The sequence below is a fragment of the Cylas formicarius genome, unplaced genomic scaffold (genome assembly GCF_029955315.1).
Source record: "Cylas formicarius isolate icCylForm1 unplaced genomic scaffold, icCylForm1.1 PGA_scaffold_2__14_contigs__length_35257938, whole genome shotgun sequence".
Taxonomy (NCBI): Eukaryota; Metazoa; Arthropoda; class Insecta; order Coleoptera; family Brentidae; genus Cylas; species Cylas formicarius.
Genome location: NW_026844319.1, coordinates 30,252,089 through 30,278,530, shown reverse-complemented (window position 1 = coordinate 30,278,530; position 26,442 = coordinate 30,252,089). Strand labels below are relative to the sequence as shown.

The 26,442-nt window shown below is 37.9% G+C and overlaps 6 protein-coding genes across 13 annotated transcripts in view; 2 read left to right on the top strand and 4 right to left on the bottom strand.

Moving 5' to 3' along the window:
- Positions 1-7,193, bottom strand: part of LOC132698107 (uncharacterized) — a 55,709-nt gene extending 48,516 nt beyond the window's left edge. For 6 of the 7 annotated variants that reach the window (XM_060663974.1, XM_060663977.1, XM_060663979.1 and 3 more), the window contains exons 1-2: positions 6,929-7,193; positions 424-1,480 (exon numbers count right to left, since the gene is read on the bottom strand). In XM_060663974.1, the coding sequence (XP_060519957.1) occupies positions 424-1,462 (1,039 nt within the window). In that variant the 5' untranslated portion in view covers positions 1,463-1,480; positions 6,929-7,193. Of the gene's footprint in view, positions 1-423; positions 1,481-6,691; positions 6,814-6,928 lie in introns of those variants that run through there. The other variant, XM_060663975.1, reaches the window with a different exon arrangement.
- A 556-nt stretch (positions 7,194-7,749) lies between these two features.
- On the top strand, positions 7,750-9,937 carry LOC132698039 (YTH domain-containing protein 1). The gene is made up of 2 exons (XM_060663874.1): positions 7,750-8,909; positions 9,031-9,937. Exons 1-2 carry the CDS (start codon positions 7,930-7,932, stop codon positions 9,371-9,373), a joined length of 1,323 nt encoding a protein of 440 aa, XP_060519857.1. The 5' UTR covers positions 7,750-7,929; the 3' UTR covers positions 9,374-9,937.
- Positions 9,938-10,449: 512 nt separating this feature from the next.
- On the bottom strand, positions 10,450-11,716 carry LOC132698247 (transmembrane protein 177). 2 transcript variants are annotated; one of them, XM_060664211.1, is made up of 4 exons: positions 11,488-11,716; positions 11,365-11,434; positions 11,154-11,309; positions 10,450-11,102 (listed from the first exon to the last, which is right to left on the bottom strand). In XM_060664211.1, the coding sequence occupies exons 1-4, from the start codon at positions 11,643-11,645 to the stop codon at positions 10,545-10,547; spliced, it is 942 nt and encodes a 313-aa protein (XP_060520194.1). In that variant the 5' UTR covers positions 11,646-11,716; the 3' UTR covers positions 10,450-10,544. The 2 variants fall into 2 exon arrangements, with proteins under 2 accessions (XP_060520194.1, XP_060520193.1); XM_060664210.1 differs by having other exon boundaries at positions 10,452-11,102; positions 11,151-11,309.
- Positions 11,717-13,304: 1,588 nt separating this feature from the next.
- LOC132698260 (uncharacterized) lies at positions 13,305-14,770 on the top strand. The gene is made up of 3 exons (XM_060664230.1): positions 13,305-13,885; positions 13,988-14,247; positions 14,461-14,770. Exons 1-3 carry the CDS (start codon positions 13,363-13,365, stop codon positions 14,737-14,739), a joined length of 1,062 nt encoding a protein of 353 aa, XP_060520213.1. The 5' UTR covers positions 13,305-13,362; the 3' UTR covers positions 14,740-14,770.
- Positions 14,771-16,058: 1,288 nt separating this feature from the next.
- On the bottom strand, positions 16,059-26,386 carry LOC132698259 (F-box only protein 28). Its single transcript, XM_060664229.1, has 6 exons — positions 26,115-26,386; positions 22,813-23,061; positions 22,598-22,763; positions 21,298-21,369; positions 20,914-21,083; positions 16,059-18,027 (listed from the first exon to the last, which is right to left on the bottom strand). The coding sequence occupies exons 1-6, from the start codon at positions 26,205-26,207 to the stop codon at positions 17,452-17,454; spliced, it is 1,326 nt and encodes a 441-aa protein (XP_060520212.1). The 5' UTR covers positions 26,208-26,386; the 3' UTR covers positions 16,059-17,451.
- LOC132698141 (protein MCM10 homolog) lies at positions 23,104-26,049 on the bottom strand. Its single transcript, XM_060664047.1, has 2 exons — positions 23,953-26,049; positions 23,104-23,886 (listed from the first exon to the last, which is right to left on the bottom strand). The coding sequence occupies exons 1-2, from the start codon at positions 25,873-25,875 to the stop codon at positions 23,638-23,640; spliced, it is 2,172 nt and encodes a 723-aa protein (XP_060520030.1). The 5' UTR covers positions 25,876-26,049; the 3' UTR covers positions 23,104-23,637.
- Positions 26,387-26,442: the final 56 nt, after the last annotated feature.

Genomic DNA, 26,442 nt, shown 5'->3' with positions numbered 1-26,442 from the left:
TTGGATATTGGAAAAAGGACTTACGTGGTTCAACGACGAAGTTGAGTGAAAAACCAAAAGAATATTTTTTTAAAGGGATTGAGTTGTTAATAAAGAGATGTATTAAGTGTATTGAAGTTAAGGGGGATTATATTGAAAAATAATAAAAAATTGTTCCTCTACTTTGTTTCTTTCACATTCAGGACGGGAAATTTTGGCGCTGCCCTCGTATATAAGAAGGTATGGAGTGGAATGCCAGTTAGTGTCGGTTAAGCTCCGATTAAGCTCAGATTAAAGATTTGTAAATAAGATTTGAATTAGTCCCAGCTATGACACTACTAGGTGTAACCATGGTTAGAAATGGTCGTAGAGAACGAATTTAAAATATCAATTAAGCCCCCCGGTGGCGTTTTACGCCGATTTTAAGGAAAAAATCCAACTCACCCAACACGGACTTCTCGTTACTCTCCTGCTCTTGCTTCTCCTGTTCCGACTTGAGCTTGCTCGGGCTGCTCGGCGGACTGAGGGAAGAGAGACTGCCCGACGTAGCGGACAGACTCTCTTTGCTCGCGTCATTGTCCTCCAACGGCGACTTCGGGGCGCACTCCTCTTTAAACAGGCATTTCGGGACGAAATCGCGTTTGATCGCCGGCGTGTCGTCCCTATCTGGAGAATTCTCGCGTTTGGGTGGCGATACGATGAGACTCGAACGTTTCTCCTTGACGCAAACGTTCGTCGGACTAGTGGTAGTCGGTATCACGGAGGCCGGTCTTTCTTTCCTCACCGCGTTCGGTCTCCTCGACGCCTCAGTACGAACGGGAGGCGACGGCGGTGAAGTGGGCGGACTCTTCAACCTCGCGCTAGTGAACGAAGCGCTCCTGGCGGCCGCCGTCGACACTTCCGTTTTGTCGACGCCCACTTTAACCTCCCCCTTGTTCGGGTCACTGCCGTACCTGGAGTTCCGCGTCTTGGAGAAGTGAGACGTCCAGTTCTTCTGTCGCTCGATCAGCTCCTTGCTGTTAAACTTCCGTTCCGGTTTCTCCGGTTTGTCAGGCTTGATCCTCGCCGCTCCGTTGCTCCCGCCGAAGCCGTTCGTCTTCTTGGAGTCGTCTCGGAGTTTCTGAGGCGACGGAGAACGCGAATCATGCGATTTCGAGTCGCGGGTCTCGCTGTTGGCCGAGCTGCTCCTCGATCTGCCGTCGGCGATGGTCGAAGAGCTCTTGGTGGTCTGGATACGATGGTGGGGTTTGTTCTCCTCGCCCAGCTTCTCGAACATGGCCCTGGCGTTGTTGAACCTGGTGACGTGCGACTCGGTCCGCATCACAGTCACTGTCGGTGAATCGGCGTCCGCCGCCGCCGCCATTTTGCATTTCTTGAGGTGCGCCGCGGAGTCATCCCTCTGAAGTGGCCCCCTCGCCTGGAAGATGTTCGCTATTTCCGAAACCTTGGATCCGCCGTGACGCGGGCCTTTCTTGTCGTCCATCGCCTCGCACTGTATACCCTGAAATACAGACATATGGATGCGATAAACTTGGCAACGTTTACCCGACCAATCCGCAATCTGTAACAGGGAGCAAGCTGTTTTTGAAGGATATAATACGACCAAAAATATAGTGCACTTATGTCACCTTACCTTGCGTGAGATGGACCGTAACGAATATTTGTGGAAACATGAAATTTATTTGTTTTAACATCAGGTGATATGTATTGTTCTTAAGAGTTTAATCTAAATCGCAATATATTCGTATAAATTACGGAGGTATTTGTCTGCGATCCTTCCAGTAAGTACGTATGTATGTACACCGTGTGCCAAATAAAACGATCCGGATCTGGAAACCCATACGAAAAAAAGTTTCCCGGATTCTCCAGAAGATTTAAAATATTACAATTTTGTTGATACAAAGTATTGAAAATATATTACAGTATCACCATATTTAAGTTTTTCTGTAATTATTTGATTCTGTTTTTTTTGTTTTTTTGTTTTATAGATTTATTTATTCAAATTTGTTACCTTGCTTAGTTGGCCTACAAAATTTAATTATTTATTTCTGTTTTTAAATTCGCTTTTAAAATAATGTTTCTTTCAATATGAATTCTGAAGTTTTATTAAATCTGTTAAAGTGTGTAGTGTATAGTCGATTTTTTTCAATATTAATATATCCAAAAGTAAGTAAAACCAATTTTTTGTCATAGAATTGATATCTGAATAAAAACATGCCGTGTTCCGTTTAAAAATCTTGAGGTTATGTTAATTTAATTCGCCAAAACGGCACCACCTATTTGGGACACCCTGTATAAGATGAGGCGCATCTGTCAAACTGATTTTAGTAATACATCATCTCCTTCGTCTGTGGTTAAATTTTCGTTGCAATACTTGGATCAGTAGCTTCATAACACAATTTTATATAGGGCAATTAAAATATGAAAAGAAAACACGTAACCTCAGTTTCTGCGTAAACTATGCAAAATCTATTTGCATCTATTTTAACAAAGGATTCCAAAAATGTCGGAGAATCTAAGAAACTGGAAAGTTTTGTACGAAACTTTTTTTCCAGATCATATAGTGCATCGTTGTATATGGCACATAGTGTATCTGATTCTCGAGCTTTCACCCTTTGACCAAAGTTCCGAAGTTAACTAACTGTAAGAAAAATTATTGCAAATGGGACAGTCAAGAGGAAAGTGAAATATTTGAGGATTGGATTGAAAATAAACTATCGCCAAATACTCTCATTGTGTTGGATAATGCGTCGTATCATTCAGCCTAAATTAGAAAAATAAAGAGAACGATTAGTGGCGGAGTTGATCATTGAAATTACGACAATAGTGATGGTGACGACTGATTTTTTAAATGACTGATACTTTATTATTATTATATTTAATATTTTGTATATTAATAATGACACTATGTAGAAATGTAATTAAATAGCTATCACTATATTTCTGGTCGAAGTATAACAGGACTATATTAACCAAAGTTTACGTGCATACGACACCTTAGACGTTTACGCCGTACGGTAACAGCGTTTTTTTCATTATATTTTGACACCCACCTTCAGGGTGAATTTTGAAAGATAGAGAAAAAAAGGGCAAAAAAATTTCAAGATTTTTGCTCTATCATCTCATGCAAATGTCGGAAGTAACAAACGACGATCGCAAGCTGCCAAAATGACAGTAACATCGTTTTTTTTTAATGGAATGCCTTTATTATAATCTTCAATCGTAGATCTTTTTTCCTGATTTCAAAAACATATAGTTTATTGACATTTCATTTAGCCATTTTTGAGATATTTCAGTTTAAAAATAATTATCATTCGATATCTATGTCTGCAATTGTTGACAACTGATCAAAACTAAAGATCTGCAGCGTAAGTGAAATAACTTAAGTTATTTCAAATAGGTTATACTGAGGAAGCAGTAATAATTAATGCTAAACATATTCCTCATAACCTCCATTATTTTCTATACATCGGACAATATAATATAGGGTTTTCTCTGTTTAGATCTTGTAAAACGATATTACGTGATTCTCTTATCAATAATTGTAAACTTTCAGGCATTTAAGGGCATTCCTCCTAAAAAAACGATGTTGGTGTCATTTTGACAGCTTGCGACCGTCGTTTGTTTTTACTGACATTGGCATAAGATAATAGACCAAAAATCCTCAAACTTTTTTAGTGTTCACCTTTTTTTTATCTTAGAAAATTCACCCTGTAGGTCAAAATATAATGAACAACCCAGTACATTGTATTGTTCTGGAAATTCGGCTTGGATGAAGTCCAAGACATTGTCGTTTTAAATTCGAATACCGCTAATATATAACGATCCTTTTCAAATGATACATTTCTATGCCCATCTTCGGCGGTTTGCGTGAAAATAATTATTCCCTTCATTTTTCCGACCAATCATTTTTGTTATTAGAAAGTTCAATTTTTTTACTTAGCTAATCGTCAATTTAAATTTCGCCCAAATTCTTTACCAAATGTTTCAAACCTGCCCCTTTCTATAGAGAAAATTACGTAATCAAAGTTATAAATATAAACAATTCAATATAACACGCTGACGGACTTGGTTAAGGTGCAACCAAGCGATAGATTTCGGCATAACCTCAAATTCTCCAATTTTTGTTAATTATAGTTGCAACAGATATCAAATCAGATCACCTTAATATTTTTGTTTTTCTTTATTTTTCGTTCACTTAATTATGTTCTTTTTCTTCATCTATTACTTCGTTTTGTTCTTTCTCTTCAAAATTTTTTGTTTCGAATTATAATAAAATAAACTTAAAAAAAGATAAGTGAGTCTGTTGACTTCGAATATTTCTTAACCTTTACGGCATAACCTCAAATTTTCGAATTTATGTTAGTTATAATCGCTACATATACCGGATTAGATCAGTTTTAAATTTTACACATCTTAACCTTTCCAAACAATATCTCTTGTGTTATCTGGCGTAATTCAAAACTTCCGAAGTAAGATATAATAAAAACACGCTTGATATCTTTGTTTTGTTTTTTTTTGTTCAGTTAAATTTGTCTTTTCTCGTCGTCTATTTCTTCTTTTTGTTCTTCCTCTACAAAAATTTATGTTGTCAAATAGAGACAACCTATTTTTTATACCCTTGCATTACACCTTATATCTAATAACTTAAAAAATGCCACACGAGGTTGTTGATTTCGAATATTTCTCAAACTTGGTTGGTTGACATAACCTCAAATTTTCCGATTTTTCAGATTTTGGCCATTTCGAAAAATATTTTTTATTTTACCTGGCCATATTAATAAAACATTAATCTTCTGAAGCAAAAAATAATGAAAAGTACGCTTAACATTTTGTTTTTTTTTTTTAATTTTTGCACACTTAATTTTGTCCTTTCTCTTCGTTTATTATTTTTTTGGTGATTTCTCTTCAAAAAAATTTATTGTGAAATGGAAATCACCTATTTGTTATGCCTTTGCAGTACACCTTATATCTCATCTCATTTAATCACATACTAGATTTTTGGAAAATTTAATCTGTTTATTATTCACTGACGCTTTTATTTAATGGAAAGCGCTCAAAAACTTATTATAAATAACTTTTCTATATTTAGTTTCTTTTTGTGAACAACTTTTTAAAATAATTTTAGACAAATGTATGCTTAACTCTCATTTATACATAGAATACAATACACAGAAAGAATCTTAAAGAAAAAGTAAGTAAGGAAATAGTTGTTAGCGTCTTACTTAATAAGTAGCAAGTAGGTTCAATTATTATTTATTATTATTATTATTATTATTATTATTACTATTATTATTAAGACTTAACTTAAACTTAGTTATACTCATATTTGTATACAACGGTCTAAGAGCTAATTATATCCCATTGAATAAAAAAGAGACATTTTTTTACCTGTAATCTTCACCATTATTCGTCTAAAATTTGGTTTTTGTTCTTCTGATCGAACAACAACGTTGCACTTAGTGAGTCGAGCCTAAGACCGTTGCTAATGGCATATTCAGATATTTAATTCTGATCGATATTTACAGATCCGGAAGCCAGTTCACATCACATTAGTAGTAACAGAATTACATATACGATGACACTAAATATGTACAAATTATCAATATTTATCTAAATAAGAATAGCTTTCACGGAAATCAACCCACCCTTTGGATTTCGTGCGTGACTATTTTCTTATTCTTCTTCTTATTTTTCACGTTTCCTGGACTCGGGGAATAAAAGAAAAAACGGTATTTTGCACTGACTGACTGCAATTTAAGCAAATATGTTTTTTTAGAACGTTAGTTGTGTCAATATCTATCTAAACACTTTAATCACGAATTGTAAAAAATCCAATAATAAATGAAGTGTTTTTTTTTACATAAGGAAGTTAAGTGCTGACGATGTACCATTTATAATGCTTTTTTGATTTCACACTTCACTTTCATAAATGTATCTTCAACAACAACACAACAATTAACGGTTAAGAAAAGCTGATCAAATTGGTTGTAAACGTTTCGTAAGACACTATGAGCTTTTTGCATACGTTTAGCATTGCCTCGGAAACCAGCTTAAATATCAGCTAATGCGTACAGAAGTTATTTCAGCTACCACGCGAATCGATAAGCTAACAAGCAAAAAGAACCCGCGAGATGTAATTAATATGATGGTCTAATATTAGACTCGACCGACATTTAATTCGATAAGCAACACTAAATAACACGGGAATTAGGTTTCGAGCGTACATTTGTCGAAACATCCAGCATAACAAAACCCGTAAATCAGCCGAACTCATCGCAATTTTAGTTGTATTGTTTTCATTTACGTTGTTTAACCAAAATATGTTTTTCACCGCCTAACCAAAAAAGAAATCAATAGCACATGAAGTGCATTTTGTTTTGACCATCCTGTATATTGGGGTTAGTTTACCAGTTACCGCTTTACTGCACAAAAATCTCCGATTTCCAAACCAGCTCGTCGCAACAAATGCGAAAATTACGTTTTCTCTTCAATCTTATCGAAACTGATAAGTAGTTTATACAAGGCATACGGGAATTAAAAGTGGTCCGGAACAAAACAAAATAAAAGTTACATGTTGTAAAGCGATAAACGTCTAGACCGAAATAGACGCGAGCTTTGTTTCTGTTTAACTAAACAACTTGCTCTTACTGCTCGGATTAAAAAAAAAGTCTTTTTGATGTGTTAGAGCGACATCAACATAAACATGTACCTCAGCTTTGAAATTATAGTACTTTGGGTAAATGGCCGCAAAAGACAAGTGGACCTAAGAATATTCAGTTCGCACTTTTCTATCTAAAGACGTGATACTTGTGCCGGTAGTTTTTGTTACAATCAGCCCCGAAAGGCAGGGTAATATCCCGTCAAATCATTGCAAACTATGGTACGTAAAATTCGCGACACCTTCGACATGATTCGATTTTACTACGCGAGATTGCGAAAAATTTACCTCGACCCGGAAGTAATTTCACCCAAGTGTCATCGCGGAAACAATCCGACGATCCAACCCCAACCCAACCCCGGCACTTTAAGGGTTGGACCCGAGCAAATCCAAAAATCGACCGATATGGTCGTATCTGTACATATTGCACGTTACCGTTACCACAATTATCGCCACAAAAAAGCGGAGGATACGCGATTACTAATTCACAACCATTTTATCGCGACTGAACGACTTTTAATTCCCGATTAACAGCGTTCGTGTCCGACTGGTTTTGGAGTCGAACGAAGTCTTGAGTCGACTCGCGGGAAGCGATGTTGCCAGTCGGTAAAACTGGAACTCCGCCCGTTCTCACTTGCGCCATCTAAGAACGGTTGCTTTATTCTACGCTGCTCCATATTACAATTAAACGTTTTGGTTTGCTGCAAAATCTCGATATTGCCTTAAAACATTCACGCGGATTTACGTATAGTTCTTTTGACATTTCTGACTTTTACCGAAAAAATATATTTATCGGCAACACCGATTTAGGCTTACAAGAGAGCAACAACCCAGAGATGCAATATAATATTACCAAACGGGAACTGAAATATAAAAAACATTCATCAGAAACGGCGCCACCTATTGGGCATAAGGCATTCTATGCTAAGTTAAAGATGCCTCTTTTAGCTGCAAACGTTGGAAACAATTAATTTCCGCGTTGTTATATATACTTTCTGCCAAAAATATGTGGCAAATTCGGCGGGATGTTGGACGTTGAACGTTTTTCAATTATTTTGGTTTTAAATTTACCGCCGTTTACATATCGGTTGGCACCTGCGGCGATCGGCAGTGCTACCAACGGTTATTCCAATCCAAACTTGATGGTGTTTTTGTTTGGTTATTGGATTGGTTATCCATTTTATAACTTTTAAATCAAGTCCGGTTACGTGCAAAATTTCAGAAAATTACTTAAGCGCAATGAGCATTTAACGCCTATCGGCCAAATATTATTTATCGTTTCGTTTGGTATGATAATGGACTCGAAATTGTTAAACAAGAATGGTAGCTTGGACGCGGAAAATCTGAATTTAAGCCTTGATATGGGCGACGATATGAAATTGGACGAGGTGAATTACGAGAGCGACGTATCTTCTACTTCGTCCGAATCGTCATCCGTCCCTAGTATTAGTTCAGTGAGCACAAATTCTTCTGGCAAAGGCCGTCGTTCCAGGCACAAGAGAGGTCGCTCCAGAGACAAGAGTCCTTCGCCGGCTACGAAAAGGCCCCGATCTCGCGAAAAGGGAAAGAATTACGATTATCTAACAAAACTCAACTATTTGTTCCGCGACGCACGTTTTTTTGTCATTAAGTCAAACAATGCGGAAAATGTTACCCTCTCCAAAGCCAAAGGAGTGTGGTCTACCTTGCCTCAAAACGAAGCTAACTTGAACCAAGCATATAGAGAGTCAAGAAATGTTTTGTTAATATTCTCAGTAAAGGAAAGTGGAAAATTTGCTGGCTTTGCTAGACTGCACGGAGAATCCAGACACGATGTGCCTGCCATTTCTTGGGTTCTACCGCCGGGCCTTTCGGCCCGGGCCTTGGGCGGAGTGTTCAAAGTGGACTGGATTTGCCGCAAAGAGCTGCCATTTTCGAGTACAATGCACTTGTACAACCCATGGAATGACGGCAAACCGGTGAAAATAGGCCGAGACGGTCAAGAAATCGAACCGAGGGTGGCGGAGGAGCTGTGCCGTTTGTTTCCCGAAGACGACGGTATCGAAATAACTCCCATTTTAAGGCTAGCCAAAGAGGCCTCGAAGAAAGTTAGTCTGAGGGGCAGGGACGGAAACAGGCATCCGACAGCGAGGATGCCTTTGGCCGCCAGGTCAGCGTTCGGGTTTCGAGGACGCGGCTCCTCCTATTCGAGGAGAAAGTATTTTCTAACGACGAGGGGTCTCACTTCCTCCACTTATAGACGTTCGCCTTCGCCTAGGAATAGAGATAGGTGAGGGTTATTTAATTTCAGGATTGCGGACTCTACTGCTGAAGCTTGAACACTAACGGCCGCATCTTTTTAACTTGAATTATTTTCAGCTCGTTTTTCGTTAATAGCCAAAACTTTGTAGGTATCTACCATTTTTCGATCGGGAATCGCCCCGTCCGTACACGGCTGCCGCAGCCGAAGCTTACGTGGCGGATTACATGAGAACCATGCAGCACCAGTTACCCCCCTTGCCGTACGTGCCCCCTCCGCGCCTGTACACGGCCTCCGCCTATGAAAACTTACCGACGCCGAGATACTACGACGGTCTCCCCATGCCGGACTATCAGTCCCCTAGAGTAAGTTCTTATAATGACAAGAGGTCCTACGACAGATCCGTGGACGAATTTATCTGGAGGAATAGGGACAGATCTAGGGAACGGGACAGGGATAGGGAGAACCGACATCGTTACAGGGACAGGCGGTGAATCGAAAAAGACTTAAGTTAAATGTTCTTATTTTAAGCAAATCGAGTTGCGTATAAACGATCTCCATCAAGGAAACATTTGATTAATCTCATTTGGGGATTTCTTTATTTTTCTTATTTCCTAGTTGCGATTCGCAAGAAAAATACACTATCGGATCGCTGTGTCCCCACCATGTAAAGTAAAAAATAAAAATATTAGCCCCAAGTTGTTGTTGGAAACATCGCTTTTTTGTATTTTATTGTAAAAGTACTAGACCTCGGGGTAACTCTTTTTTGAAAGTTGTATATAAAAAGTTTGTATCGATTCCGCTGTACATAGGGCCGTTTTTGTACATAGAAAATTGGTGAGTAATAACAAAAACTTTCACGTTTCCAATTATCGAAAGCACGTATTGATCGGTGTATTAAATTTTCCCCCCCTTAAATGTGAATTTTTTGTATTTTTTAATTTGGTTTTTTTTTTAGCGAAGGGCTGGTTTCGCACTAGCTACAATCTAAATATACTTGCGAACTGTAAAATATATTTCTTATATTAAAGCTAGTGCCCTGGTTTTTATTAATTGTTTTCTCCTACCATCGGCAGGCGACAACCTTTTTTTTTTACTTTATTTCGCGGATTTTAATTAATTTTTAATTAAATTAATTAATTTTTATTATATACGGGGTGTCTGAAAATAACGTTAGTGTAATTTAAGAAATAAGATTTGTTTTTCAAACTCCTTTTTTTAATCTATTGGTTTATTTGGCCCTGGTAAATATAATTCAAAATTGCTTACCTTCATAAAGAAAGGGTCTGGACTATTCCATCATCCTCCATGTTTGTTAAGGTATACTAAATAATTAGTCATAAAATGACCACCGATTCATCTAACGGCTACGAATATCCGTTCCCCGGCCTGGATACCGGCGTGAATATAAGACATCCGGAAACCGAGCAATACACCATACAAATCCAGAGACATACACACAAAACAAGCACCAATGCACAAAATTATAGTCACTACGTCTAACAATTCAGTCAATAGGTGTACTGAACAAAATTTTTGCAAACAACATAATTTTCCAATCGATTTTCAAGTTTATTGCCTCTAACTTCATTTTCAAGAAAAAAAAATTAAACTCAATTATAAATACGTATATTGTTTCTCGGACAATCACCTACATCAGATTTCCTAATTGACACTGGGGGCCGCTTTGTTTGCAAAAAACGATTGCCTTTCGGTAAAGGGCAAATGTTTGCTTCTGATGATATTGTTTTCGTTTCCCGTAATGGTATACATCGATTCCCCTCGGGGTCCCAACAATTTACGCAGCGCCATGTTGCGTTTGAGAATTTTCTCCCAGAACTCCTTTCCTCCTTCTAAAAACACTGGGTCCTTCGCTATTAAGTAATCATCCGAGGTTTTTTCGTAATACAACTGAGACATGTCCTTACACATAATAAAGTTCATAAAACACAACGAGCTCACAAATGAATACACAATAAGTCTTATGACACGGGGTCTGCTGTAGAAATCAAATTTTCGATTAATAATACTACTTAGAATGTAGGTAGCGGCAGCACAGCTTGTAGCAATGAAAGTATCAATATATAATTTCGGTGATTGCCTAAACTGGATTTCTTTGGCAATGGCATACAATTGGGCCTTTTCTGAGAGCACCATGGAGTTCAGCAAGTCTTGTCCCTCTTTTGAATCCCAAGTAACTGACTTTCCCTCGGCTTGGTTTAACTAAAAAACAGAATCGAATGGCATGCTATTATCATTGATTTTGGTTACCACTATCTTGGATGTATCGAAGTTTTGAGGGCTGTTGTATTGAAAGTTCGAAGGAAGCCCGATATACACTCCAAACCGACTTGACGACAAACCTAATCCGATAATATCGAAGCCACAGGACATAAACGGTGAATACAGCTGTCGCTCAGCCTCTTCAATCTGCAAAAATCATAAAATATGCACTGGCTGTCTAATCTGATGTTCAGCAAGTGACCTCCAGTAACTGAAGCGTCTTTTCAAAACGCTCTTTTAGAATTCCCGGCACTGGTGCTGCAACTCCATTCCTAAAAACGGGTATTACAATTTTAAGACACTAATATTGGATATTACACTGTACTTGTATAGGCGGAAGAGATCTTTGTAGTTGTTTATGAATATAGTCTGTGATGTGTAACTTGCTACCATTATACCCGTAATAGCCGTTCCGGCGACGTAAAAGGAAAACTGCTTTCCCTTTTCCGTTAACAACCAGTTTAAAAAGTTTTTCGTTGCCATTTGCAAAAAACGTCTTAAGAATAATAAAAAGGACTATTAAATATTATATTTATAACATAACCAACAAAATAGAGATCTTCCTCTTCTTTTTTTAGGGTTGGCGATAGTACTAGTCAATTTGCAGGCAGATTGCCCCAGATAATCGAGACTGTTCTGATGGGGAAGTTTACTTTTCAGACTTCTGTTTCTATTTAAGAGGCTTAAAAAGCTGCTGAGGAGATTGCGTCCGTTAGTAAGCGGGCTCAGAGCACGCAAAAACTAAAGACAAACAGGCAAGATGGTCACATCTAAAAAACAAAAATAGGACAAACAATCTTAAGCACTATGGAAGTTTGGACGGGCGTTCCTGACCTAGGTTGGACCATGCGACCAGGCTCGTGAAATCTGAGAAAAAAAAAAAACAGATTCAAATACATATAATTTAAAATTCCCTAGTATTGTTACTAGGGGGAGGCTGTCCGACCTCGACTCCTAACTATTATAATCTAAAAAGCATATGACCATTTACATATTCTAAAGTTTACGTATAAATCCGCACCCGGGACTTTTTTTATAGGACATTCAAAAAATATATGATTAAGGTTCTCAACCCCGCCGCACTCGCAGAGAGTCCCTAACCCCTATCCGGGCCAGGTGTTCCCCCACCGCGCAATGTCCAGTTCTCATTCTAATTATAGTAGTTATATAGCGTCTGGATATGTAGGCAAGCTCAGAAAACCATCTTCTATTAGGAAAATTAGGTTGTATTATATGTATTATATATTAATAATATCTCTAAGAATTTTATTCTTTACTTGTATTGGCAGTTTAATATTCAAGGGGATGTTTAGGTATTTTCCTATTTTAGCCAGAGTATCTACTTTTTCATTACCTTCAATACCCGAGTGTCTCGGTATCCAGGTCATCGTTAAATCTACTCCCATACTTTTAGCCATTGTCATCATCTCTCGGACCCGTAGCGTTATGTAGTCCATTTTAGTGTCGGTATTTCCATTTAAAAATTTAGAAATCCCGCTTAAAGAGTCTGAAAAATAATAACTTTTGTGAAGGCTCTTTGTAGAGGAATTCTTAGTCCTTCTTTTATTGCTATCATCTCTGCTGTGGCAATACACATTTCTTTGTGAAGTTTTGCAGAAAATTTATAATTAATTTTTTTGGTATATAAACACCAAATCCAACCCTGTCACCCTGTTTAGAGGCTTCAGTAAAAACTAGACAATGTGATTGGATATATTTCTCTATTTTCTCTCTAAAATGGGCTTCCTCATTTTCTCTATTTATATTTAGTTTAAGTGATTCTATCAAGGCAATAAAGTTAAAAAAGTCTACATTAAAGCACGGGAATGTCGCACTCGATTAAAGGCTGTTACGGTGATGGTGGCTAGGATTCCAATGGAGACCGAGTTTTCCTTTATCTCAGAATCACCCTATTTTGGTTAGTTAAACTACTGTCCGCCGGTCAGCAGAGACCAATTTTTCACCAATTGCCAATTCGTCGTAGTCGTCCTGCTCGACAGAAGAAGAAGAACGTAGTATGTTGTCGACCTCCAAAATCCTCGACGGAAGTCGGCAATGGGCGAATGATCCTAGTAATTTAGCCCAACAGCTTTTTGTAAAACGCATCAATGAATTGAATGTTGTCGGCCTTGCCGCAAAAAAACCGTTGACTTCAAAAACAGAGACCAGTGTTTTTTGTTAAATATTACTTCATGAGAATATGTCGAACGGAATACCTCTATCGAAGATTCCTACGCGACCAAATGAAAAGAAAGAACCAAAAATATCCAAGACGGTTGCCGTTTTAAGAAGTTCAATTAAAGACTCCAACTCCGTATCGTCCCACAAACAGAAAGGCAAAGAGAATAAGGATCAGGCAGAAAATAAAAAATCGGAAAGGCAAGTCGCGTCGATTCAACATCAACCATCGACTAGCAGTGCTGTACCAGAAAAGCAAGAGGACGATAAAACGCGTAAATGGACGCTGACCGATTTCGATATAGGAAAACCATTGGGCAAGGGAAAATTCGGAAATGTTTATTTGGCCAGAGAGAAACGCAGTAAATGCGTAATCGCTATTAAAGTGCTGTTTAAGAGCAGCATTATGGAATCTAACATTGAACACCAGGTTAGGAGAGAAGTTGAAATCCAAACTCATCTCAGACATCCAAATATACTGAGGATGTATGGATACTTTCACGATGAATCTAGGCTGTATTTTATTTTGGAATATGCTCCAAATGGTGAGTTCTCAATTTAGAGAGGGGAGCGTGTTTTGATCCGCCTTGTAGCAAACAATATTTCTGAAGAGGTCATTGCATAGGGTACATGCAGCATTTTTTTAGGGACCGTGTTTGCGGCATTAAATAAAAGCCCCAACAAACGTTTCTCAGAGGAACTGTCCGCCCGATATATTGCTCAAGTTGCAGGGGCTCTTTTATACTGCCATGGTAAAAAAGTGATTCATAGGGACATTAAACCAGAAAATTTACTGCTTGGAGCAAAAGGAGAAATAAAAATTGCTGATTTTGGTTGGTCAGTTCACGCTCCTTCTTCGAGGAGAACCACCGTCTGCGGTACAATAGATTACTTGCCACCCGAAATGGTAAGTAGTTTTGCCTTTAGCTTCCCTACCCACAACTTCATGTTTTAATTTGGTACTGTTATTTGCTATGACAAAAGGTTCATTTGGTTTTTTTTTTAATTAAATAAAAATAAAAAATTTTGTCTTTTGAATTTTGATTTGTTTTCATGGAAAAAATTTTTCTTAAAAACTGCATTTGTGAACTCATTCATAGATTTTTGAAAACATTTCTAGATTCGTGGTCAGCCGCATGACGAAAAAGTCGACCTGTGGAGTTTGGGGGTTTTATGTTACGAATTTATCACAGGAAAGGCCCCGTTTGAAGCGAAGAATTACGACGAAACGTTTAGGAAAATTTGCAAACAGGTATTCATTTGTCCCCCATTTCTTTCATACGGAGCCAAAGACTTAATTAAAAGGCTGCTCATAGTAGATCCTAGCAAGCGATTAGAATTAACGGAAGTACTTAAACATCCTTGGATCGTCCAGCACGTTAAAATTAGTGAAAATTAGTGAAATTAAGTTAATGTTGATTATATTTGCTAAAAAATTAAATATTATACGTAAAACTTGTCTTTTTGTTGTACAAAGTGACTGTGTGTGGACCTTATTTACAAAAATTTCAAAATTTCCTTTGTTTTGGATTTATAGGTTAGAGACTATTTTCCGTCTCTGTTAGATCCCGCCTATGTCTTCTTTCACACGTCTCTGAATTTTTTCTAGCATTTCTATTTCTATTGTTTGGTCGTCACTAAAACACGCATGTTCTTTTTTGGTCGTCGCTAAAACAAGTAGGTTCTATTTAGTTTAGGGTTTATCTGTTGAAGCGATTACACTGGGTTTTAAAAACACAGCACAATGCGAATATCTTTACCAAAACATGGATCCTCAGTTCTGAAACGTTGGTCGTGGCTATTGCACCACAGACCAGATAACTAACTCCGTACGATGCAGTGACATCATACACATTTTGGTCGAATATAGCTTTGCTATCATTTCTATCAAATGGTCTTTAAAAGTACGTTGTATTATATAAATAATTAGCTTATTTAGCAGTTTTTGCGACGTTACTTCCCTATTTCAAGTCTAATGTGACGTTAATAACACGGTCACTTTGCTCTGACACTGTAGACAATATGGAGATGTTCAGTCCGTATATGTTCTGTATTGGGGTCGTTGGGTCGATTCTAAGTACTACACATTTAGATTCATTAAGTTTCACTCCTCATGTGTCCGACCAGCAACTTGGTTTAACTCTCCCTGGAGCTTTGCTGCATCAAAATAGAACATTTTGTCATCATTAAAGTGTTTAAATTTGTTTCGACAGTTGTGTTCCTAATACAAAATTCTGATCAGCGTCATTACTGGGCTCTAAAGTGTGCTCATTTTGTGAGCAACTAATTATATGGTATTTTGTCAAAAGTTTATTCATAATCATGATAAATTGTAGCTGTTACTCCAAGTCAGTTGCAGTGGGGCGCTTGGAAGTGAACTAAACTGTAATTGCGGTATAGTCATTTTCAAAGAAAAATGCAGTTAAATCTTTCACTATTAATTTTCGGGATATAAAACTTCTTGCGTTGTTGTATCTTTTAAGGTTTTTTTTTTACATTTTTATATGCAATTTACTACCGAGGACAGATTACTATACCAGAAGGGGATCTCAACTGCCTCCGTTTCATTTAGATATTTTACTTTTTTTTTAAATGATTTTGAGCATCGTTATCCTTCGTTTTCTTAAGATAGACTACTGAATCTTCAAACCCAACGGGACTCAACTTTTTGTTTTTCCAATTTTGGATTTATGGGTTTAGGACTCATTAAAACAGCGATCAATTTATTGTTAATTACATTTGCACATAAAATTAAATACTTTACTTACAACTTAAACTTGCCTTTTCGATCGATGAAAAAAATATATAAATTTCAAAACTATTGAAACTCCAAGCTTAGCGGGACGCAACTGACGTCGTGTCTCCCATTTTTATAGGTTAGGATTCATTAAAACAGTGATCAGCCCAATTTTAACTACATTTGCTAATGAAATTAAATATTCTACTCACAACTCAAAACTTGTCTTTTCAAATATGGCGTGGGATCGTGTTACCGCACTTTTTTGACTTTTCAATGAGCCCTACAAATTCTGCATACAATAGCACAAAAATATATACATGACGCAAAAAATTAACCCATTAACGTCCTGCCACTCACTTCAATTTATATAAACGTGTGACCCTAGTTCGGTTTGATGAATATGACACGAAATAAAGCCCAGAAGAAATGACGATGACGAATGAAAATTGATCATTTACTATTTTTGTTCTATCTAAACTTTAGGTAAGGTTGATTTCTGCAATAATTATTTTATTTACAGATATTTCGATTTTGTTCGAAATTATATGCAGAAAATCCTTCAAGACATTGGATCAGGCTGTTGCAGCATCGCCCCCCGAAGTTGATGACTACTGAAGATGATACCAATGACGATGATATAATGAAATATTTTTTACTGAAAGATAAACCATCATCGTCTAACGAAGAAAAGAATTTACCACTTTCAACATTTTTTAAGAGAAAAAAAAAGTGAATCTACTTGGTTGCTGCCAAACTGGAATAAATCGGAATCCGAAATATTTTTATTGACAAGAGATCAAAATTTTTATTGGGTTTTTGATTTTTACTGAACATCATTCGGTCCTGGAAGTTTTGTTAGTAAAAAGTGCACATGCGCAGAACTGAAATCCAAACGGATCACTCAACATCAGACCTTTGCCGAGAATGCTAAACGTCTCAGATAATGGTGTGTTTTCCATGAGATGATTAGATTCGGTTTTTAAATTCTATGTGTGCTATTAGTTTTCACTTTGTTGTGGCAAAGGACCTGACGAATCCCTTTAGGAACCAGACAATTCACCAATATGTCATAAGTAATTGGCGTGATTGGCTCCTAGGGAAACATCACACTTCTGTAAGAGGGAAGAAATGGTATTGGTCCTTTTCACCAAAGGGAAAAACGCAGAAGACGTCTAATGGAAAAAGTAACCCAGGTATATCATATTTTTTGAAAAACTCGATAACTCATTTCCAACATAATATTTTTCTACGTTCAGTGATCCGAAATACCGTTGGAACCTCTACAAAAAAATAGATGATTTTCGAGAAAAACATTTTCGAGCGTTAACGGGTCAAGGGCGGTCCAAACACCGAATCGAAGTCTACCGTCGTCTACTTCAAGTCTATATCTTCCGCCATTTTCCTCTTCCTCGGTTTGATCATGCGCAACGTGTCGAATGATTTGCCGAGCAGGGAACTGATAATGGCCGTCGACGTTGCCGGTTGCGTTTGCGGCGGGGTCTCTTCGTTGCGGAAATTCGCCAGGTCCGGGATTTTCAGTTCCAGATTCGCCGCGTCGGACACGATCGGGCTGCGACTCCTCTTCGTCGGGATATCCGACGGCACCTGGAGCGCCACCTTGCGTTTCCTTTCGACGACATCGACCGGTCTGACGGAGTGGTAACTTTTCGGTAAGATGTGCGTCGTCCTGGGCCTAATGTTCGATTTGAACTCGGGCATCGAAGTACTCTGCTGCGCAGACGACGCCCTCTTCAGTATCTCGTCTCGAGCTCTCATCAATTTGTTGATCAGATCTTTGTATTTTTGGTCCCATTCGTCGATGTGCCGTTTCATCTCCGTTATGGTAGCCTCTTGTTCCTGAATCTTGCTGTTTTGTTCGTGGATTTTCCGCTCCTGTTCGCGTATCTTTGCCGACTGCTGCTTAATCCGCGCCGCCTGTTTGCGCAGCTGTAGATAGATAGATAGTTTTATTCACAAAGCCCAGTGGATGTTTCGTCAGGAAACGAGTACATTATAGAGTAGTATAAAGATACATGGAATTATGTATATAAAAAATACGATAACACACATTTAACAGTACAGTATAGAAGAGTTACAAACGGATATACAAACAGTACAAACATATGGAGAGAAAATATCACTAAACTCATCAGGGCACTCCTGTAATATATGTTTCAAATTCTTTCAGGTCGTAGAAAGCATTGGTTGACAGAAGCTTTCTGATGCACTTTTTAAATTGTCTTGTAGATAATGCTTTTATGCTTGTAGGAAGCAAATTATAGTAATAAGGTCCTGCGTAATTTAGCGATTTTTTGAAGAACATGTGGTTCAGTCTTGGCTTTAGAAGGTGTTATAACCGTGGACATCCGTGTGTTTCTTGTGAGAGCCTTTATTTTTATGAACGATGATGAATAATTTAAATAAATATATGCAAGGCACTGTTAGTATTTTATACCTTATAAATATATCTTTGCAGGATAGCCTCGAGGGCAGTCTGAAAATTAACCTAAGTATTCTTTTTTGCTGAATGAACACCCTCTCCGCATCACTCGCTTGTCCCCAGTTTACGATATTATATGAAATAGACGAGTATGCTGAGGTGTAATAGAAAGTCAACAAGGATCTTTCAAAGAAATAATCTCTGATTGTGAACATTGCGAAAAACGTTTTGTTCAGTTTATTACAAACACTATCTATGTCGTAGTCCCACTTTAAAAAAAACAACCCGTCAATTTTCGCGACAATCCGGCAACGCCGCATTTTACGTTTGCCACCGAGTTTACTACTAATAGTAAGAGCTTTATTGCTCAACAGAAAACAATCCATTTACAGAGCAATGTATAGTAACAAAAAAAGAAACAGCATGTAATATAATGGAACCTAACCTATTCTAGTGAATAGTTCGAGCAGGATGACAAAGTGAGCTCCAAAAAAATTAGAATAACCATAAATCTTGATTCGAGCTAGCGACGACTAGACATCAAACATATATTTCTCAATTCCCTCAGTCCACAGTTAAATATGTCACAACGTCCGAAACACCATTACAATTGGAACATGCTATATTTATAGGCGAATTTTTTAATAGGTTTGTTCTTGCCGGAACACAGTCAAAGGTGTCTTTGGTGCGCGAATTGAGCCGTGGTACACGAATATCTAAATACTCTAGTAGATTCGGACTATCTATATTGTTGTGTAGCAATTTATAAACAAACTTCCACCTACATTCCAGGCTATTCATATTAAATTTTTCCAAGTAAAATTGGTAGTTTATGGCTCTCGGTGGATACGCGCCTTCTGTTTTGAACAAAATATACTTCGAAAACTTTTTCTGTACACCATCGACCCCCCAACTGTGACAAGAGTAAATCGGATTCCACACAATCGAGGCGTATTCAAGCTTAGATCGAACATAGCTAAAATACAGGGCCTTCAAAGCAGCAATGTCGGTAAAAGAATTACAGTTGCGTACTATAAAACCATAATTATGGTTAGCCTCAGATACAATGCTCGTTAGGTGGTTCACGAATGTAAGTCTGAGCCCAGATCTTTAGTATCTGCAACACGTCGGAGAACAATATTTGAGATTCTATATTGAAAATCGATAGTTTCTTCTTTCCGAGTGAAGCTTAGAACTTTACATTTATCTACGTTAAGACTCAGTTCATTTGAGATACACCAGTCAAAGAGTATATCTACCGATCTCTGCAAACGTAACACAATCGGCAATACTGGAAATGGAAGTATAAATTTTTAAATCATCCGCAAATAACAGGTTCTGCGTATCATTGAGATTTGAAACAACGTCATTAATAAAAATTAGAAATAGTAATGGTCCTAAGGTAGAACCCTGTGGCACCTCTGATGTGAAATATCTATTAGATGTAACCTTGCTGCATACTCCGTAAGCTGTACCAAATTAGTAACTGTAGAGCGGGAGTCATAAAATCCGCGCTGACTTGGAGAAATAATGTTTCTGAGAGAGTTAAAAATACGGTCATACAGAATGACCTCAAATATTTACGCTAGGTCTGTCTATAGTTGGTTACGTTGATTTCTTTCACCACTTTGTATGGGAAATACATGTTTTTGCCAAAATAAGTCATATGTTATAGGAAATTTAATGGGCTTTTGAATATTTTTTATTAACAATTATGATAAAGTACTATGATTAGTTTTTAAAGAATATGATAAATTTAAATATGAAATTGATTCTTTACAAAAACCATTAGAAGCGCAACGAAAAATGTAAGGATCGAGAGGAAAACAGTTCAGTATTGGTCAAAACGTCCTTGAACATTTCGAAATTGATTGCTGGACATGACAAACCATGATGGAAAAGCCTAAAAAATTTGAAGATATCAGTTTGTCTGCACGAACCAGGTGTACCAGGTATCTCAGGAACCTTTATTATAAAAAGAAAAAACGGGTTTTCTCAAAAAAAAAATCCAAGTTAACTTATATGAAAATTAGTTTTAACGTAATCTACTCCAGATAAGGAAACTTTTTGTTTGAACTCGTCAAATTAAGGGTGGGGTTTTGGTTTCGAAACAGTTGAATTGCCTTTTTCTTTAGTTAATTTCGACGAACTTAGTTTAGTTTTAAAGATTATTTATGGAAAAAACCCGTTTTTTCTTTTTACAACAGAGGTTACGTGCAAAGAATATGACGGTTCATAATACTGGTTTGGTAGGCTCGATTAATAAAAAAAATTGAAAGAATTAAATATTACACAACTTCTGGATTCCTCCTGCGTTAATTTATTAGTTTAGTGTATAGATTATTGATTGATTGATTACTTTAATAAATAAATAAATAAACGTTTTAACTCGCCTTCATGTAAAGCTTGTTCGTGTTCTGAGTCAAATACGTTATATGGTGCTTGTGGGTCTTGGTCGTTTTCTTCACTTTGCGCAGCTCGTCCGATAATGCGTGCTGCACCTGCGTCTGCAGCACCAACCTCGTCGACCTTGAAGTCGACGGCACGTTTCTACAGACCATCTCTAGAATGCAACATCATCGTCAAATCTACTGGAAGCTGGTTAGAAATCTTCTGGATTCCTCGAGCGTCAGTTGTTCGGTTAAGCTCGGAAGAAGCCAACGGGATGATTGGCGAAACGTTAGCAAGTTCGACGCAGGAGGAATCCAGAAGGTTTGTAAATAGTTTTGCCTGTGGAAATTTCTTTGAAAAATTGACAGGAAAGTTGTTTTATGTACCTTGAAACCGGGTGTAAGGCGATAATGAACCGGCAACTATTTCCAGTTCCTTTAGAATTTTCTCCGGGCAGCCTGCAAAGAAACCCAACGCATAATACAACACATCCGCTTATACTTGAATCAAACTTTCTTTATTTCAAAACAACTTTTTTTATAACATTGCATACAGCCCGGTACACACGAAGCAATTTCAACAAGATTGCTTTCGAAAAATCGTAAGTGGGCGGGGCAAATTTTGTAACATGTAACCCGGACCAGACTTTTTAAAATGAAGCCAATTCGGGGTTTTTGTCCTATAATTTTATTTCAAGCATATTTTCGATTTCGACTTTATTTACATTATTCTTATAAATTTTTTTGAAAATGAACGCTTGGCGTCGGTTTACACGCACAAATTGGGAAAAAAATACCTGCTAAAATATTTCAATAGAACAATACGTATTTAAATTGCATCGCGCCCGCGACTTTTAGTTGAAAAATTGTGCACTTGTAGGGAAATAGTATATTATGCAACAAGTGCGGTAAACTCGTGAGTTAAAAAGTTTACCGAACGTGTTGCATACTATACTTTTTCTACGACCGTTGCTTTTTGAGTATATTTTCGCAAAACACGAATACATTCACTGACATGATTGTCAGAATTGACAAATGTCAAACTTTAAAGCATGGGAAATATCTCCGAAAACATCGTATTGCTCGCAAACCCGTGCGGTAAAATCCCGGAAATGTCCGAAGTGGCTCGGATTCGTGGGAAACGAAACTGACGTGGTAAAGCGACGCTTCCCGTACGCTAGATCGGTGCGTAATTAGGTATTTTACAGACGGGAATAGAAAAAATTGTTTACGAGTGGTCTCCACTGCGTGCCTTATAACCTAAAAGATACTTGGACATCAGTCACGTGACCAACGTCGTGGCGGCAAATTCCCAAGACACTTTCGCCATTTTGTGTAAAGTTTAAATACATAAGAGCAACCGCCCACATCGCAGCTAATATTTTTTATATATTTTCTGCCTATAAAGCTAGAAGATTCCTAATTTTGGTTGCCAGTACTGTCGTAGAACTTTTAATATTTATTACATTCGCAACCACTGACAGCGCCGCCGTCAGCTGGAAGTCATGTGCCGTGGCCATCTTTGTTTTGGCTTCTGTGAGTTTGTTTACATAGCGATTTGCGAAAATATCCTCTTAATAATTCTATAATGGAAAAATATATGTAATTTCTAAACTAAATAAATAATGTATAATAATATCAAAAATTAATATCTAATTGCTGAAAACGCAACGATAGAACGCAGTACCTGTTCTCTGGTCGAATTGTTCTTTTACACGAGGCAAGATGTGCTCGTCGAAGTGTTCCATCGCCATGCTGCTCAAGTCTCGCAACTCTTGCAGAAGCACGTGAGTGCGCGGCGGACTTTGATTGGTTTCCACCAAATCTAGCACGCTTTTTAACTCGTCCAGAACCTAACATTTAATTTTTATAAAATCTTTGACTCGCCGGTGACGTATTCACCTTGCCGGGGATAAAACAAACGAGTTTGTTTTCGATGTACTTGGTGTACGTCATGTTCAGCATACTGATTCGCGTCTCCAGTCCCTGCAAGATGTCGATGTGCCTCGCCATTTTGTGCGACTTTCGTTCGGATTCACGTCGGGGCAGCGCAGACTTCACGCGCTTATAAATGTGCCCGTGGCGCCTCTCCAAGTGAAGGAATCCGCGCGACAGGAACTTGCTGCCGACTTCGTTGAATTTTTTGCATACCTAAAATTTTATGTCGAGAAAATATTGATAAAAAGAGAACGATAACATTTATTGCCAAAAATTCCTATTATATAAAAACATCTTTTTACAGTAAAGGACCTAACTATTGGTCGTTAATAGATTTTTAATAACTGTTTTCTTCTTAGTATTTCCTTGAGTCCATAAAAAATATTTACTAAATATTTTAGTTTTTTTACTGTGTTAGCCAAGTGCGTATCCTATTTTATATTATAGTCATGTGATTCCTAGTACTATTGATAACTCTTTTCAGACTCACATCATTAATCTTGTTTCCAAAACGGACATTTGGCCAACCTAATAGTTTTAATGTTGCTTTTGAGTACCGCAAAACATAACTTATAAAAACTAAGAACGCCTGCAAAGACACTCCAGGTTCTCTATTCTCTAAAGATTTAATACTTTTCAAAGAAAACATTGACATAAGTTGAAATTTTGCAAAAAAAAAATTCCCAGGATACGCTCTACTATCTGCATCCACAGGTGGTAAACAAGGTGAAAATGACGTATAATAAACGCAAGTACCATTAAACTTAAATAAAAATTCTTTATTTTAATTTAACAACCGTCATCGGGAACTAATAGATCTAAATTGGCGTCGCAAGCGACAGAATTGACGAATTTTTGTTCCCCGCCTCTGATCGACAAAGAATGTTGCGTAACCGCGAGCTTTTCTTTCATCATTCCCGTTTTCTGCCACTTCGAGGAACCACAGTTGGCGCACTGTTTGGTCGGGACGATGTCCAGGGTCACAGTCCGATTTTGACACTGACCACACATGTAGAAACGTTTCAAGGCGTCGAAAACCTAAAATAATAACTTGCACATTTACCGTCCCTGCAACATGATATTTTCACAAAGGATATCGCTTACTTTTAGTGGATGTTTTTCCGCTTTGCACAGATCAGACGCCGAAAAACTGGTGTATTTGCACTTGAGACACTTGACCGCTTTGCAAGCGATCTTTTGAGTGTTCACCATTTTCTCTTCCATTTTTTCCTTAATCTCCAACTTCCTAAAGTATTTCTCCCGCTCTTCGTTGTCGTGCTCCTCCACCAGATCCATATGTTTCGAGGTAGCGGCCATCATTTTCTTGAACCTATCGGAAATAAACTCGCTCTGTTCGAGTTTTGATTTTTTCGAAGGGCCTTCGTCGTCGATCGTGTCGACGGGACGCTTTTTCCCGGAACCCTTGGTGCCGTTCGGGTCGAGTTTTTTTATGGGGCCGTTTTTTTTAATATAGTCGAGGGCGTTCAATTTAGCTTTGTTCGCGCGTTTTGGTACCAACGGGATACTCAAATCGATACTACCACCAAAACCCGACAACCGTGGCACGCCCAACTTTGAATTGGAAAAAATGTCTCTACACGCTATTACAACGTCTCCTTTATGTACTGCTTGTTTGTCATTTCTTTCACCATTTGGGGGGTCCTTTTCTATTGAATTGCTTTCGCAACTTCCCGCTTGAACTTTCTTGGCTTTTAATCTACTTATAACATCTAATGCGGTTGCCTTGGAACTTTCCAGGCTCACGTCCGTGGAATGAGTTCCGGAAAAGTTAGTTTTCTCCTCCAACCCCACAGAACCTCCCAACTTCCTTAATAATTCAATGTCCTTCAGTCGCTGTGCCGGTGATACATCTAAACGCACCGCATGGCCCGTTTTCTTTGGTTTCACATTTTTCAATGGGCAGGCAACACCATTTCCGTTCAAATTTTTTAAAATGCCTTCGTCCCTTAGTTCCATTTTTCTACTTTTTCGGGCAGGAATTGCCGTGTATGACTTGCCGGCGTAAAACACTTCGTTCTTTCCCAAAACCTTATTCCTAAGGGCCAAAAGGCCTTTCCCGGAAAAATTTGCCTGCAACTCGGACCTTTTGCTACATTTCTGATATTCCTGTTTGATGTGGTAAATGCAAAACTCACACTGACTCAAATTTACTATGGCATTGCACCTATCTCCATTTTTCTTCATGCTTTTGCAAAGTCCAAAGTCTTTTGATTGACCAAAAACCATAACCTTGTGAGCATTATCGACGCTGAGCGTAGCCTCATCTTTTGAGTTCTCTCTTCTTTCCAATACATTAGGATTCAAAACACCAATCACAGTTCCCAGAGCACTTTTCCAAAGGGTCTTGTGAGCACTACTAAACATGAACAAAGCTACCGTCTTAATGTCATCCTTGAGATCACTCAAGGTCCAAATTGAATACTGACTTCCTTTTTGGGATGTTTTAACAGGACTTTTGCTCACAACCACCCCACAAATGACCCAATCTTTTTGTTTCGTTTCGCCCATAATGTACCTACTAATTGCCGAAAATTTCACTGCTTCTCTACCTTCCATTTTCTCTTGCAAAGTTGAGGACGATATTAGAGGATTTACAATTCGAATTCCAAAAAATGGATCTATTAAAACATCCTGGGGCTTGGATTCCAATTTTTCCAATTTTTTTCCCGCAAAACTTTGTGGCTTTGTCTTCCAAGTGGAAATTCTTTGTTTCGGCTGTCCATAATGCGACGAAGATATGGATGGATTTTCCTGAGTTAAAAGTTCTTTGATTTGTTTACCACAATCGGTATACTTCTGGTTTTCAAAATTTCGGTTTCCTTCATCGTCTGATGAATCGGTATCGCCTTGGTGTATAGAAGTACTATCGATTTTGTGTTCACAATTGTTGGTCTGCTGCACCTCACCAAAGAGGTTAATTTCTTGCAAAGCGCTTGCCGAATCAATTTTCTGAAATTCTTTTTCTGCTACTGCTAATAGTAACTCGAGCGGATCGTTTTCCGACATTTTTTATTTTTAATTGCACGTAAGTTGATGAAGAAACAGACGGAATAATTACAAGACACATTCAACTTCCCGCCTTTTTCGACACGGATCAAAGTCAAACCAATGCCAAAAGACACGTGCCAACGCAAAGAACAAAAACACCAATCTAGACTGTGTGATATAAGTAGTTTTTTAAAAAGAATCTTTAACGTAAATTGCAACAAAGAAAACTAAACATATAAGTTGTAAAAAAAACTCACTACTCTATTTCTGGCGATCTCGTCGTACGACAAAAAAGAAAAAATTTTGTCAATGGCAACTTCTGGAAGGAGTAGAATGCTCGAGAAGGACATCTTCGTTCCGTTCAAGTGCAATAAAAAAAAACTACGTTCGCGGGAGCACACATGCGATTTAAACACTGTCCCTAACTATCAATTACACTAATTAAACCAAAACACTATATGTTTACGTTTTTATCGATTATTAGTAAACATAAAACGATGTCCTTTCCTGGACGAAATGTCAACTGGACACAGACTAGGTGAAACATGGAATTGAAAGAATTCATCGGGCACGGACCATAAACTA

Excerpts from the sequence above, each read along its gene's own strand:
- LOC132698039 (XM_060663874.1), top strand. The coding sequence starts at position 7,930 with ATGATAATGGACTCGAAATTGTTAAACAAGAATGGTAGCTTGGACGCG. Across the intron at positions 8,910-9,030 it reads TCGCCTAGGAATAGAGATAG|GTATCTACCATTTTTCGATC; the intron begins GTGAGGGTTATT and ends AAAACTTTGTAG.
- LOC132698141 (XM_060664047.1), bottom strand. The coding sequence starts at position 25,875 with ATGTCGGAAAACGATCCGCTCGAGTTACTATTAGCAGTAGCAGAAAAA. Across the intron at positions 23,887-23,952 it reads CGGAAAAACATCCACTAAAA|GTTTTCGACGCCTTGAAACG; the intron begins GTAAGCGATATC and ends TTATTATTTTAG.
- LOC132698247 (XM_060664210.1), bottom strand. The coding sequence starts at position 11,645 with ATGGCAACGAAAAACTTTTTAAACTGGTTGTTAACGGAAAAGGGAAAG. Across the intron at positions 11,435-11,487 it reads GATCTCTTCCGCCTATACAA|GAATGGAGTTGCAGCACCAG; the intron begins GTACAGTGTAAT and ends ACCCGTTTTTAG. Across the intron at positions 11,310-11,364 it reads AGACGCTTCAGTTACTGGAG|ATTGAAGAGGCTGAGCGACA; the intron begins GTCACTTGCTGA and ends TGATTTTTGCAG.
- LOC132698259 (XM_060664229.1), bottom strand. The coding sequence starts at position 26,207 with ATGTCCTTCTCGAGCATTCTACTCCTTCCAGAAGTTGCCATTGACAAA. Across the intron at positions 21,084-21,297 it reads GCCTTACACCCGGTTTCAAG|AGATGGTCTGTAGAAACGTG; the intron begins GTACATAAAACA and ends GTTGCATTCTAG. Across the intron at positions 18,028-20,913 it reads CGAACAAGCTTTACATGAAG|CTGCGCAAACAGGCGGCGCG; the intron begins GCGAGTTAAAAC and ends ATCTATCTACAG.
- LOC132698260 (XM_060664230.1), top strand. The coding sequence starts at position 13,363 with ATGTCGAACGGAATACCTCTATCGAAGATTCCTACGCGACCAAATGAA. Across the intron at positions 13,886-13,987 it reads TTTGGAATATGCTCCAAATG|GGACCGTGTTTGCGGCATTA; the intron begins GTGAGTTCTCAA and ends GCATTTTTTTAG. Across the intron at positions 14,248-14,460 it reads ATTACTTGCCACCCGAAATG|ATTCGTGGTCAGCCGCATGA; the intron begins GTAAGTAGTTTT and ends AAACATTTCTAG.